Genomic DNA, 14444 nt, shown 5'->3' with positions numbered 1-14444 from the left:
TCAATCTGCACCTTGTCAGCCTCTGACAAAGCGAGGAAGAAAACGCTCAAGAAGGAAGAACAGCCGCCTGCGTCCAGCAGCTCTGCGGCCGAAGAGGACAGACGCAGCAAAGGAGCTCGAAAGGAAAGGGAAGAACAAGTTACACAAAGCAAAGGAAGACACCGATGCAGTTTCCTGAGGTTTTCTCATTTTTGAAGTTTCTTCTTAGTCCCGGATAAACCGTATCAGAGGGAGACGGTTCAGGGAACTTCCACCTCTTGCCCCTTTTCCCTCTAGAGCACTTGTGTGGATGTATGAGGGGGACGACAACATGAAGGCAGGAAGCAAGATATTGCAACAAGGGGGCAAGACAGCTTACTGCAGTCAGGCCGGAGACATTTAGAGGCAAAAATCTGAAGAAAATGAAGTGAACATACTAATTTTTCACGTTTTTCTTATTATAGCTAGGAATGGCAACGGATCTATACAAGCTCCACGTCCTGTAATCGTATACAGTCCCTCCAGCCTCCTGCCTTATCCCATTCTTAATGGTTTGAGATTTATTTGTAGAGACACAAATTAAAAGCCCTCCAGAGGGACTCAGAATAGCGTGGCTCTCCCCTCACAAAATAATTCAACAGAAACACGAGGATTTCTAAGAACCTGTGGCTTTGGCCTGGCCCCTCCTAATTCCAGCAGCGCGTTAGGATCAGAGATTAACGTGGCAGAAGGAGGACGAGATGTCTTAGGTCTTCCCACCAGGGAGACAGGACTTGTCATACCCTCCCTTTCGGCCTGGCTGGCTGACCTGCTGGCCAGGCACTTCATCACATCACCAAGATGAAAGGCTGGAATAAGAGGCTGATGAGATAATCTTCAACTTTGGGAAAAAGGCAAGGTTCGACTGTTCCAGTACAATAATCTCCTGAGCAGATTTAATGAGGAGCCTTCAGGAAGGCAGAAGATCCAAGGGCCCTGTCTGGAAACTTTTCAGGATTTAAAAAATTTACAGTTTGAAAATATTTGGGGGGGCCTCCTCTGATTTAGACTAGGACAGTAAAAGTTGCTGTGCGATGCAGCAGCCATCACAGACGGCAGTTTCTTCTGAGCAACTGTTTTGTGGAGTTAGCCACAGCCGTGGGTCACCTGTTAGCTGAGAGCTCTTGAAACCAGGGAGAATGTAGAGGAACAAACAGGTCACGGGCAGAAAAAGCACAAGAACAACAGGACAGCTGCTCCTCTTCCTAATAAAAAAGCCCCGGGAGCTGGAGAGCGGGACTGGGCATCGGATAGCTTTAAAAGGCACGAATGAAATCCGTGACACGGGAATGTCAGCGAGGCAAAGAGCAGGTCAGCAGTCGTCCAGAAATATCCGTTGGGGTTTAGCTTGGAGCAACATCGGACCAAAAGGCCAGGGTGCCAAGATGACATGGCTAAGCTTAGATCCCTGAAAAACAGTTTCGTCATCGGAAGAAAGGGGCTGCGATTTCTGCTGAAGGGAACAAGCAGCAGAGAACTCCACAGATCTGTCTCAGGCTCACGTTGCCAGATCTGAAAGCGGGTGTCGGAGTAGCCGGGCACACCAGCACCTCTTATCAGCGCCAGCTGCGTGTCACAGCCCCGTTTCTGCCATCAGGAACAGCCGCCCTGCTCTTCTGCGTCAGCGTCACGTCGGCTGCTTTGGGCAGTAACCTCAAGCAGCCTGACTCGGACCCGGTGCAGATCAGCAGCTCTCGTGTGCTGCTCCCTAACAGCTCACCAGTACTGCACCTCTGCTGCTGGTGGCTTTCAAAGACGGCAAACAGCACCTTCCACCAGCACTGAGCTTGCCAACGGAGATAAATAGCTGAGTTTCAGGGACAGCTGCTCTCTGGATTCGTTGGATACCTTCCCTTAAAGATATTTCTGAAATATTTGCGTGTACGACTAGGTTAAGATTTCAACAAATTGACTGTACCCAGAAAATAAATTCAACTACACTCAGAACAACAGAAAGAGCCTTGCCTTCAGGACTGTTTATCAAAGCAGTAACATCCATGTAAGCAAAGCTATTTGCAGCCTGAAAACACACGCCAGCATCGATTGACACTGATGGGAGAGAAGCGGTAGGATTCTCAACTTTTACCCAGAAAAAAATCCCAAGTACGAAACCACAATCAAGACGCAGTACGATCATCAAAACAGATCTGATATGTGCCTACTTGGATGTACAAACCTCAGCCCAGGCTCTATGAATAGTCAGATGGAATCAAAGAGTTAGGCTCCACCCTCTTTTTTTTTCCCCCCCCTATCGGGTTCATAAAAAATAGCCAAAGTTTTTTCCTGTTGAGAAATTCAGATCATTGTTTTTCCCACTGGATGACGGAGGACCGCAAAACCAGCCAATTTATTCCTGATAAGCAGTAAGCCGAAAGGAATGAGAAGCAGTTTTTAAAGCATCTCTCGTGACATAAATCACCCGACCCAAAAACAACAGGAAAGAGTCTCATTAGAAGTGAATGGGAAAAGCTCCAAATGGTCAGTGAATGGTCAGAAAGCTCCAAAAAAAAATTACAGTTTCCTGCCCCATCCTCAGGACTGTCCTCTATAACTTGTCTGAAGTACAGCCATGAAAAGAGTCCAAGGTGAAAAAAGGCTGGGAAAGCTCTCTCAGGAAACCTTCCTGCATAAAACCTAACAGGTCACACTCCAAAATCTCCTTTAGCCGTTCCCCCGGCCCCCAGATGTTTCACTTTAAGTGAGAAATTAGCCGGCCTTTTATCGAATGGCCCTGGTCTTCAACATGGGCAACAAGAAGTGAGATCTGGCAGGACTGCTTTAAAGCACCACTCCGGTTAGGGCCACGTGTGCACAGGGGTCAAACACCCGCCCGTACAATGCAGAAGCCTGCTCAAGGTGACTCGTACGGACAGCCAGGTCTTCTCGCACCACCAAGAGCTTGGCGCTCTGATGGTTTCCCAGCAATTTTCCAGTCCGATCTTTACCTTCACGGGCCATCTTTTCATTATCAAGGCACCGCAAAGCCTGATTTTTTTCTTCCCAGCTAGAGCCAAAGAAAAAAAGAGACGCCAAAGCGAGGGGAGGCAGAAGCAGCTTCTGGAGGATCAAGGGTTAGCCTAACCCTGACTTGGTTCCAACAGAAAACCACTATGAAAACGTTGCACTTTTTCTTCAAGGAGGCTGTGTATCCTCCCAAAAAAGGTCGAGAACGTTGCTGCTGTCTGTCCTGCACCCCCGAAATGCTACTTCTTGTCGGGAAAGCCTTGCACAGACACTTTTTATACCAAAATTATTTGCACTGAATTGGCAAGGGATTCTTTTCTACGCACAGCCAGCAATCCTGTCTTTAATGACCTGCCCGTTAAGTGTCCCTCCAAGGAAAGGAGAGGTATTGCTTAATGACAGACGAGCACACGGGTCATTATAAACCCTTTAAAAAAGGCTCGAGCTAGCATGAAATCTGATCGCCCCCAGGAGAACTGCTGAAGTTTTCTAAAGAAGACCTTCAAAGATGCGTGTTTTATGGTCATTATCGAGCCATGGTGGAAGAAGCCAACAGGTTGAGCCAGATTTTTCCACGTCAGCATCTGGCATTTTACAGTCTACAATATTAAGCCAAGCGCAGAGGAGCCAAGAAGTTTTTAAAAAAGGCAAGAAAATTTTTTCAGCTTTCAATGCCCTTTCATTACGGTGCCAGGAAAATCAAGTCTTCTCAAGACGGGCCTAAGATTTAGCAACAATCCTCAGTTGCCATCCAGAACTCGAATCCCTTTCTTTTCTCGATGGCAACTTAAACATGAAGTCTGGAAAATATGACATCAGATTAGACATTAATGATAGAGAAAATGTAAAAGCTTCCTTCCTTTCTCTCAAAAGAAAGCTCTCTCTACAGCATCCGAGAGAATAAATCCAGAAAGGGGAATGTTTCCCTGGCTCTGGTAATTTGAAATTGCCCCAGGCACTGCCAGTTATTTTGTCACCCAGAACTAGTGGAAGGTAACCCAGCTCTGAGGAACGAGACCATACGAATCAAGCTGCTCCTGCACCGAGGTTCTCCTCCCTTTGTAACACGCTGGCATTGCAGGAGCAGTTCTGCTTGAAATAGAGGTGATTTAAGTTCCTCACGAGGGCAGCCAACACGTAAATAAGTTAAATCAACAGACTCCGTGGTTGCCTCCGAGCTCCAGGTGAGAAAAGGTCAGGCCATCAGCCCTGCAAGAGGAGTTGCGAACACCACAGTCCCCACTAGAAAGCTACTGGGAACGGGTGGGCTCAGTGGGCTCAGTCACATCCTTCTCTAGTCCAAAACTTCCTCCTAGGCTTTTGGAGTAAGATGAAGAAGCTTTTATAAATGTCATCCGCGGAACACCATTTCGGATCCATGAGCTGAGAAGATGCGAGTTCGATTTTTGATTTTTTGTACTTCTTGTTTTAAGTTTAGGATGGTTTCAACTACCGCATCTGTACCTGAGTTTCCCTCGTCACTGTCTGAAGTCACATCCTCCCAGATACTCGAGCGAGTCACTCAGCAAACACATACAAAACGCTGTCAAATACACAAAGCGGGAGTTAAAAGAAGCTCCCAGTCAGGCAGTTAGGGATTACTACCGGTGTACGTAAAACAAAAAGCTGTTTCTGAGCCAAATGGGTTGAAGTTGAGCATTATCGTTCCAAGCGTGTTAACTCCCGAGGAGGAGGGAAGCCTGGGAGGGAAACGAGAGTACGACAGTCAACTTGTGACGTTGCTTTACGGGGGATGTAAATTGGATCACTCACCTCCACTAAGCAACTTCATCACCAGCCAAAGCTCGTCTTTCACCACGAAGGAGGTGTAGTAAGAGACAATGTTGGGGTGATGGCACTGACTCATCGCTTGAATTTCTTTCTGCGGAGAAAAATGAAACGTTAGCAGTTGGGACTCGATGGTTTTTGTTCCCTGGGTACAGAAAATACCTCCCTCAAGACAGCGTTTGAAGAGGGTGAAAAGGGAAAGGTTACCTGGGGACTAAGGGCAGAAAATCCAGAACTGCTCGTAACACTCAGCTTACATCATACTGGGGCTCAGAGGTATTTTAGGATGCTCTCCCTGCCTGTCTGCCTGGCTAGCAGAACGCAAGAAGCGACGGAAACCCCCTCGGCAAAGGCAATAAAACGCTCTTACACCGAGCACCTGCTTCCAGCCACAGCAGACTACTCCCGAAAATTCACCAGCGTTATACCACCGGTGTAACCAGCTGAAGGCTATCGCTTGGGTGAGAAAGTGAAATAGTTGCCTCTGGGAAAGAAAGGAAAAAGAAAAAAAAAGAGTCTCTCATCCCTAAGGTCTGTCCCCAGCATGAAAGCAGATGGTTCGGCTCCGTCAGGTTGAGGGCACAAAGGATAGCTCCGGCTTTTGTTGAACGGGAAGAATGGGGCCAACAGTTTGAGAACAGAAAGGGGTTGGCTACTACAGAGAGAGCACAACATGAAGTGCTCTCGGATATGAAATTGCTTGAGTTTTGACCGTGCTTATTCATGGATTTAGTTATGGGTTAAGGGTCAAGGTTTTCCAGGGTACGGGGGAATAACGTCCCAGAGAACAGGCTGGGTTTTCATTACGCAAGTACAACCAACCACCGTGGTCAGCAAGCCTCCCGGGTTTCTTGGTTTCCCCCGTCAAAAGCCATCCATTGAGCCAAGGCTGGAACCGTGTACCCCACAAGGGGAAGGAGGAGAAAAAGGTCCCCCCATAGCCCTGCCCTGATCCTTTCCTCCCTAAGCACAAACCTCCCTGCCACCAGAACTCCAGGGGAAGCTCTGAGGACATGCCCACGCCTCGTGGTCCTCTCGACCTGCTCTCACTGGAACTTGATGATCCTTAAGGTCCCCTCCAACCTTGGCCATGGGTCTATGGGGTTAAGGCAGCCCCACAAACACACTCACGGAGATCTCCCCCAGTTTACCGCTGCTTTTCAGGGAGCAAACGAGGAAGTGGTTCCTCTTCCAGCTCCCCCAGGAGCACCCCTAGCTTTCCAGGACACCCCAGTAAGCTGATTCAACAAGGGTCCTTCTAAATAGGAAGGGATATTTGACGAGCTTGGGAGTTGTAGGTCACTGATCTCACGCCATTGAGTAAAAACCACTCCGTGAAACTAAATACAGCCTGAAATAAAACCTTGCTCCCAGTGTCTGCCAGGGGATGGATGAGAACTCGGGATGGGGACGAGCACAGGTCGGATTCAGCAGCTGCTCTGTGCCCCAGGTCACACATCTCACACAAAACCTGCTTAGGAAGCTGTCCGTAAACATCCACTGTGCGACATCCCACCCACACGGCCTCTCCGAAAGGCAGCTCCTTGGGCTCAGTCTTAAATTCACTTGGTTAACCTGCCTGGGATCGTCTGGGTTTTGCTCCGAGCACTGGGCTGAGCCCCCGCTTCTGTCCCTCACCTGGGATTAGCATTTGACTTCATGCTTTACATTAATTTTTAAAGCTTTTTTTAAAAAACATGCAAGTAAATCCAGGTGCCTAACCTCTCTCTGACAATTAAAAAATAAATAAAGAGTGCACAAATGGCACCAGAATTTAAAAAAAGAGGTGGAAACAAGCAAGAGGGATGCGGGTTTGTTAAGTCTTCCCATCAGGCAGCCCTTCCCCAAAGCCACCCTTCTCAGAAAGGATCCAGAGGAGCTGGTTTTAATCTTTTCTCAGTTAGACCTCACAATCTTTTGAGCTGACTCCCTGGGAGATCAAGAGAATAGTACAAAAACCATACACAAACATTCACTATTTTATCTATGTATTAGCATATCCCGTCAGAATTCAGGAGACAGTGAGGCAAAGTCTGGCCCAAGTTGATTTTACAGCCTAGATGTGGATCGGGTCTTTGCCATGAGAGCAGCTCTGCACTACGGCATTCCGCAGGGATCCTGGGACACTTTCTCACTATTTTATTGTGCCCCAAGAATTTCCTCTCCTGCACATTACCATACGCTGCCCCCCAGGCTGGAAATAGCACTTTGAAGAAAAAAAAAAAAGGTTACGTCTGGCACGTGCTGCAGCGCACAACGGAGGGTTGCTGTTATTTATTTTCCCTTTGCTCAGCTCTGTGACAAACCACCAGCAGCTGGGGGAGGCGTAGCAGTGGCGGATTAAACCAGTCCTTACAGGGCGCAGCACGGCTCCGATAATTCCCTCCATGGCAGCCGACAGCTCCCAGCGTTCCCACGTTATTACCAGGAGGAAAAAGCAAGGTGGGGCGGATTTTCCCTGTGACCCCCAGCCCCCTACCCCGTTTATAGTTTCCTAGGCTCGTCTCACAGCAGCTACATCAAAGTTGCCTTCCTCTTTGCTCTCGGGGAGGGTACCAGCATCCTGGGGCCCGCTGCTTTCAGCTGATGGTGGCAAATGACAGCGGGCTGGGTGGTGAAAGGGTTTCCTTGCACAACTGAAATCGAAGCAGCTCTGTCGTACACGCGCCGGTCCGCGCTGCGTGGAAAGGCTGGAAATGAAGCCAGGAATCGCAATCAAGAATCTCCAGGGGGTCGCTTACAGAAAGAGGGGGGGGTGAAATGCAGCAGCGGTCCCTCTGCGGAATGCCGCCGCCGAAGGTTTTCAGAGAGCTCGCTGCAGAACTGCTCGTCGGACACTACAACAAAGCAGCACCGGGGAAACTCCTCCCAAAAAAAGCCTGCTGCACCCAACGCACGCAAAGACAAAATGATGAGAGCTGCACTGCCCTCACTTTCACTAGCAGCAGAACTGTGTTGGAAAACTTGTAAGAGTCTCGTCGATTTTCACCCGCTGTCACAACGAGTGACAAATGTTAGAATTCACTGGGCTGCGATGTGCAGCTTTTCAACTGGAAGTGTTCTTTTATTCCTGCTGACGGGTGACTTGCTGGAGACCCCTCAGACTGGCTGCAGACCCTGCTGGTGGCAGACAGCCCCTCCGTCCCGCTGCTGCCACACGCCCCCTAAATGCCTTCAGTCACGAGACGCCTCCTTAGTGCCAATCCCCGATTTCAGGACCCATAAATCATGCTGCCTGCCGCTCAGCTGCGGAGAACGAATCCCCGATACGAACATGTCCAGGCACTGCAATGGCTTGGAGATGGTGGCACGCTCACCCTGGGCTGGATATCAAAAATATCTGCGCTGACAAACACCCAACGCAAACGGAGCGGGATTAGCCATAAAGGCCCACGTGTCTTCCATTAAGGGTCCTGATGAACGTTCCCAGTGCTTCTGCAGGCAATAAAAGCAGCATTTCAAGGCTTCTGAAACACTAATAAAACCGCTGTGAAGGATAATTTAGAGTCACAAGAAAGCTGTTCATCTCCACCAAGTCAGACGTGCTTCGAGAGACCTGCTACTTTGGCAAGAGGTTGATTTGCCCGCTGATGTACACCTGAAGTTTGAGTTAAGAGGAGCAGAGAAACAAAGCAGGTTAAAGCCGAATTTAAGCTACGAGCTGAGCTATTTCCACCGGTATTTTCTGTCCACATTATCTCCTACTCGGTGTTTATCAGCCCCGAGGCATGTTTCAAATACAGGGGCGAAAGTCTCGCTTTATTTAGTTGCGCTTCCTACACGTTGACGTGAACTCAGACGCAGCACGGAAGCTGCCTGCCCATACGTGGGTCCCTGCAACTGCCCAGGAAGGCAGAAAGCTGTTGGTTTGGTTATTCCGGCTGAAGGCACCCACAACCAAAAGAGTGGGGCTGGGAAGGGGAAAATCAAAGCAGGGCAGATGCAAACTCCTTGAATACAGCAAGCGGTGCTAGAGCTATGGGTGGCAAATACTTGCTTTAAGTGAAATTCTAAGGGTTTAGTTAAAGGAGTATAAATTCAAGAATATTTATTCGTTTCTATTTTTAAATTTCAGGGTAAAAAAAGTCATGTTCTTCTGCTACAGTCACCTTAGGTGCAATTATTTGAAGGAGACGAAGAGAAAGCATAGGGCTCAAAATGCGGGATTCCAAGCCAGCTCCCACGTCCAGACTGCCCAGCTCAACTCTTCACCTCAGGACACGGAGACTGGTATGAGGAAAAAGGGATTCAATTCCCCCTTCCAGAACAACAGTGGGAAATGTTGCACATACACAACAATCCTGAAAGGGGCAAGAAGTCTTCGTAAAGGAATTAACCTTAGGTGATGAGAACAAACTACCCCTGTGGCAGGTCATCCAGTGGCTGGTCCTCCGGTGCCATTCCGAGGTTGTTCCCTCCTTCAAGACGGTCTTCTTGCAGGATTTCACACACATCATTGTCCTGATGTTCACGCTGAACTTCACAAGGAAATGGCATCAGCCAGCACAGTGATCGCAATTTCTGCTGTTGCTGCTTGGAGGACTCTACCCAAGCAGTACAGCAGCTCCAATTCAGGTCTGTACAGCTGCAATCCCATCAGGCAAGAAACGTGAAACAGGGCGTAGCAAATAACCACGCAGAGGCTGTGTTACACGCGTGACTACCTGGCACTGACCCCTGGGGACTTGTTTTCCCTTGGAGCAAGTCCCCAGGACTGGAAATGCCACTGTAACGGCAGTTCCCGTAAGGCGACAGACGGGGGTGAAACATCTGTACTGCTCCAGCAGCCCGCTCCTTTGTTCCCACCAACCTTCTGGTCTGCTTAATCCACTTGTAGGAGAGCTGCTGTCAGATCAAAGCCACTTCAATATCCTGTCCGAGTCTTCAAAAGAAGGTGTAAAACCCTGTAACAAGCACTTACAGAATCATCTGCCCAGAGGGGAGACTTGTGACTAAGCCCGGGCAGTTAACAGTTGGCTTACGCGTTAAACCAGGGGAGTTCGTAATCCTGTTTTAAATCCCATCTAATTTAACCTTCTCAACTAAAGGTTGATTTATTTCATCTCATGCAATGTTTGATCTCTGGATTGCTGGCAGCGAGCTCCCCAGGTCAATCCCATGAAATTCAAAAGGACATTTCTTCCTGCTGGAGTTACCTTGGTGCCCTCGGCTTCCTTAGCTGCCTTCCTTCTGCTCCTATGGCCAGCACCCTGGCTTCGCTCCTTTTCTGTGCAAGACCTATCAGGCCAAGAGCTACCCATCCCTGGACTCCTGCCTCATCTCCCCTGCTCCTTCCTGGAGCTGCCTTCTGCCGAATCGCTCCGGGAACGGCAGAGGCGGCAGCTGGGAAAGCCCTGCCTGAAATACCCCGTAAGTGAGATTCCTCCCTGCCATCCAGCACCCCTACTAACTGCTGGGCAGAGAACCCTGCCACCCGTTCCTCCAAAAGCATGGAAGAACCCAGCTGGACAAAAGAAAGACAACTCTGCTCTAACTGCGTGAAAATGAAGCAGGGGCTGATGAGCCTAGAGGAGATTTCAGGCCTTTTAGAGGTCAGAGCAGCCCACAAGGGGCTACAAGACAGCTGAGGAGTGGGACTTAGATACCAAACACAGCAGTCCAGGACCAGTAGCAGACACCATTTGGCCACCTCTCCTTATTCTGCTTCCAGTCGCACCGCTGAGCGAGAACTGTAAGATTTATTGCACTTTCCTTCCAGCTGAACCTCCTAGGCGTTCTAGGAAAGATCTGAGAGCATTTTAAAATGTACAGGAGGAAAAAAATAAAGCCAAGCATTAAAATAAACTCCTGACCAGTATCACCTAGGTGTAGCAGGGCTAGAAACACCTCTGAAGTGCCCTACTCGTGCCAGCCTCTGTCCTTTACAGCAGTTAGCACTTCTGTTGAAGACCCGAATGCCCTCAGCTTGCTTTGCTTGCCGCACAAGGAAACTGCTCCCTCCTACACTTCCATGCCCGTAGCAGCAAGAGACAAATCCGCGGCAGTAACGGAGACATCGCACATTGCAAAGGTTCCCCCTGACCACCCACACTGCTTGCGTGCACGCCGAGATATGAGGATCAGTGCCTTTAACGAGCCAAGCCATCCCATCGGGCTTAATTTTACTTAATCACCTTAAGCAAGGCAGCTCCACAAGCCGGGAGGTGCTCCAGCCACGCTCCCGTGCCTCCAGACGCCCGCCCGCTACGTAGGTGTACGGGAAGCTGAAGGCCACCGACCCCTTTGGGCAATGACAGAGCAGCTTACAGCAAATTCCCTACAACCGCTCCTCTTCCAGCCCAGAGCTGGGAGCCCCAGCTCCTAAGGGCCATGGGCACGAGGAGCGGTAGAAGGAAGAAATCATCCCCATCGATACCAGAAGCGCCTGCAGCCGTACCTGCTCTCTCACGAGCATCGCGGCACCGCTTCCCCTTCTTTGCTAGGTAAACTCTGGGAACAAGTAAATTTGTTTCAATAGAAACATCTACGGGTCTGAAGCAATGCAGGGGGGAAAAATAAGCATTTTAAGTGCAATTTTCCCTTTTCTGTGCCAAGGGCTGATGGCAGGGCAGTGCTGTAACACAAGAGCATCGATTTAGTGCCTGGGGGACAGAGCAAAGCTTCCCGTAAGCTGGCTGCTGTGCTCAGATACCCCCAGCGCACCAGAAGGATAACGGATCTAAGGCAAGCCCAAATTCGTGCTTTTAACAGCGTTAGGGGAGAAGAGAAAGCAAGTGGAGAGCAGAACGCACTCCAGTAGGGACTCGGCTACTTCTCTTTGCACTCACCTCTCAAAGACGCTGTTCTCTGCAAGGGCTTACGTTTCGGGGTTTTGGAGAACAAATAATCTTGCAGTGACGACTGGTTGCTCAAAAAAAGTCACTAAACAGGTCTGGGAAACGACAAGACTGAAAGCCTTGAGAATATTTACGCTGAAGGAGCAGCGAATGCGGAGGCAAGATTTAAAAAGTCAACACAGAGGAGGGAGATGAGGAGTTCCCATCCTTTTGGCTCTCGCGCTGAGAAACACCATCCAAAAACTGACAAATTTAGAATAAACCAAGGGAAAAACGCTTTTTCCCCAAAACACACCTACCTTGGTGACCCCAGGAACCTACTGCAGCTCCAAAGCACCCTTCCCCCTAACCCCCCATGATTTAAGTCTCCATAACTGCCTGCTTAAGACATTTTTAAAAATAATTATGAGATCAGCTTAAATCTGGATAAATAGGAGCTCAACTGCTTCATGTCCGAACAAGAACTTGTTTGGGGAGAGGTTCTCCCCAGATTGCCCAGAGCTTGATTCCTGCACTTTCCTCTGAAATCTCAGGCAGTAAGCACGTGCCGTGCCTCTTACATCGGGCCTGAGTTCGCTGGGCTACGCAGAAAAGGAGAGCCACTCGTATCTGAGTGAAAACAAAGCTAAAGGAGCTGTATGACAGAAATCTTGGGTGTTCGTCAACCTGGAGCATGACATCTGAGGAGGGATCAACTGGTTTTGGGGCTGTTTGCCACCAGGTTCTCTTTGTTTTTACACAGCCTCCTGCCCTAATGTCTCATAGTTTTATAGGCTTTTTGCCCAAGGTTGTCGTTTGGAGCCACGTAACCGTGTGTTGCTGGCTGTAAGAAGCTACTAGGCAAGTCATCAAGTCTTTTTACCGACAGCAGGTAGGGGAAGACCTCAAAATCCTGCCTTCACCCCAGGCACTAACAAACACGACGTCGAGATGTTAATGTCTGCCTTCACAAGAGGCCTACAGAGAAGCCTGCAGAAGGAGCCACGCTGTCGGGTCCCAAAGTTGGCAACTCGGGGCTGGTAAGAGCCGTTCACCACAGTCCTGCCACTAAGAAAAATCACAGCGAGGAAGGGGTCAGCTGGAGATGGAAAATATGCAACTCGACACAGTTATCTACAACGACACGCCAAGGTTTGCTTTGTGAACCTGACCCTTTTAGCTGGAATCACTCAAACGCCGACAACCTCCATTAAATCTCCACCTCCTGACGACGCGGTTGGGTTTACCACTGAGGCAGAGCAGCACGGACGAGCCACGGAAAAAAACTGGGAAGAGCACCAAGGGATGGCGTCGGGACAGAAAGACCAGCGGGGAAAAGGGAAGGGAGCCCTGACTCCTGCGCTAGCAAGAGCAGTAAGAGGACGTGAACGCAGGTCTTCTGAAGGGTCCTACGCACGGCTCTTCGCAGGCACGCTAAAAATGTGACAGCTTGAATGGAGCCTTCCCTCTCTACAGGAGCGTGTTTGCTGATACCCACGATGATAAGAACAGCGTTAGTCACTAGGTGGAAGCTGGAGCCGTGCTTTAAGTGACTTGCTGAGAATTGGAGATGAGTAGAGCTGGCGCTCGCCGTTCTACTCTCTCGTTGTCATCACCACAGCCAGCGCCTGGGTTAACGCGGCAGGAGCTGCCAGGATGCAGGCAGAAGGACAGAAAGGTTTAAAAGATACCCTAGAGAGTTGCTTTGAAAGGAGAGGTGATACAAGACCTCTCCCTGCCTCTCCTTAGGCCCTGCCCATCGGTATTCACAGGGGAAAGTTTTATTCCAGGCGCCTCTCTCAGCTTCGGGGGGGAAAACCTCACGTTCAGGGGAATGCCTCTGTGCCTGGCTTCAAGCCAGGGGCCTTCCACATGCAGGGTGAACGTGGCAGCTGCTGCTCCCACACACAGCAAAGCAGAAAGCAAATCCCATCAACATCCGAGCCAGCTAACAAAAAGCAAATTCTGGTTACCATGACTACCTGCCCGAAGCTGGTTTCCATTGAGAAAAATCTTAAGAGGCACACATCAGAGGAAAACCACAGAGCTACAGCTCCAGAGGAGCCCACCTCCTGTCCCGAACTCAGAACGAGTGAGGGTGTCCACACAGCAGCCTGCAGCACGTCAGAGCAATCCCTCAGCTGGCACCAGTTCCACACACAGATTAAGAGCAAGAGCTCGTTTATTCCATTTCTCTCTCTACAGGTGAAGGATAAAATGCAAAGACCTGAAGGAACGGGGGAGAAAGCCAAACCACTCCCCTAAATTCTGATGTTTCTGGAGGCACGCAGCTTTTGATCCCCCCTCAAACCGCAGAGCTCTCGTACAGGCAGCTGAGCTTAACCCTTGCACATTAACTCCACTCGAAACAAAGGGATTATACAGCGTGCTCAGCTCGAAACAGCAGCCTGAAGTCCTCCAACAATTGATCTTTTTAACATTTTCTTCAACGCTGCGTCCCACAGGCAGCGACTGAACGGCCTCTAGTGAAACCAGCCGGGTCCTCTCGCAGCACCACGAGGAAGGTTGTGTAAAGGCGCTCAGCAAACGGAGCGAACCGAAATAAAACTCATCAGAGCGCCACTGCGGGTGCGTACCAGGAGCTCGTCCATGCTCGTCTGACACTTCTCAAGATTGATCCGTTTAATGGCGACCTTCTCCTTCTTCGGAGCACAGAAGGCTGCCTGCACCACCGCGGTGGCTCCGCTCCCTGTAGGCACAAAAAAAGAAGAAAGAGAGAGGGTTAGCATCACCCTACGGGGCTTCTGGGGAAAGGCAGGGCAGTCAGACAACAAAACGTGCAAGTTTCAGTCAACAAAGACAGCAGCCAGGGAAAAAACAAGCGAAGCCCGCCCCTAAAAACTGAGCCCTTCAGGCCCACGCAGCTCAAGGAGCCGC

The 14444-nt window shown here is 49.8% G+C and overlaps 1 protein-coding gene across 1 annotated transcript in view; it reads right to left on the bottom strand.

Annotated features, from left to right (window-relative positions):
• OXSR1 (oxidative stress responsive kinase 1) overlaps positions 1–14444 on the bottom strand; it is an 81839-nt gene that overhangs the window by 52747 nt on the left and 14648 nt on the right. Inside the window, exons 2-3 of the mRNA XM_035316363.1 lie at positions 14144–14256; positions 4756–4864 (exon numbers count right to left, since the gene is read on the bottom strand). Of these exons, the coding sequence (XP_035172254.1) occupies positions 4756–4864; positions 14144–14256 (222 nt within the window). The remainder of the gene's footprint in view (positions 1–4755; positions 4865–14143; positions 14257–14444) is intronic.

This window comes from Oxyura jamaicensis, chromosome 2, assembly GCF_011077185.1.
Source record: "Oxyura jamaicensis isolate SHBP4307 breed ruddy duck chromosome 2, BPBGC_Ojam_1.0, whole genome shotgun sequence".
Taxonomy (NCBI): domain Eukaryota; kingdom Metazoa; phylum Chordata; class Aves; order Anseriformes; family Anatidae; genus Oxyura; species Oxyura jamaicensis.
This window is presented reverse-complemented; position numbering and strand designations above follow the sequence as displayed.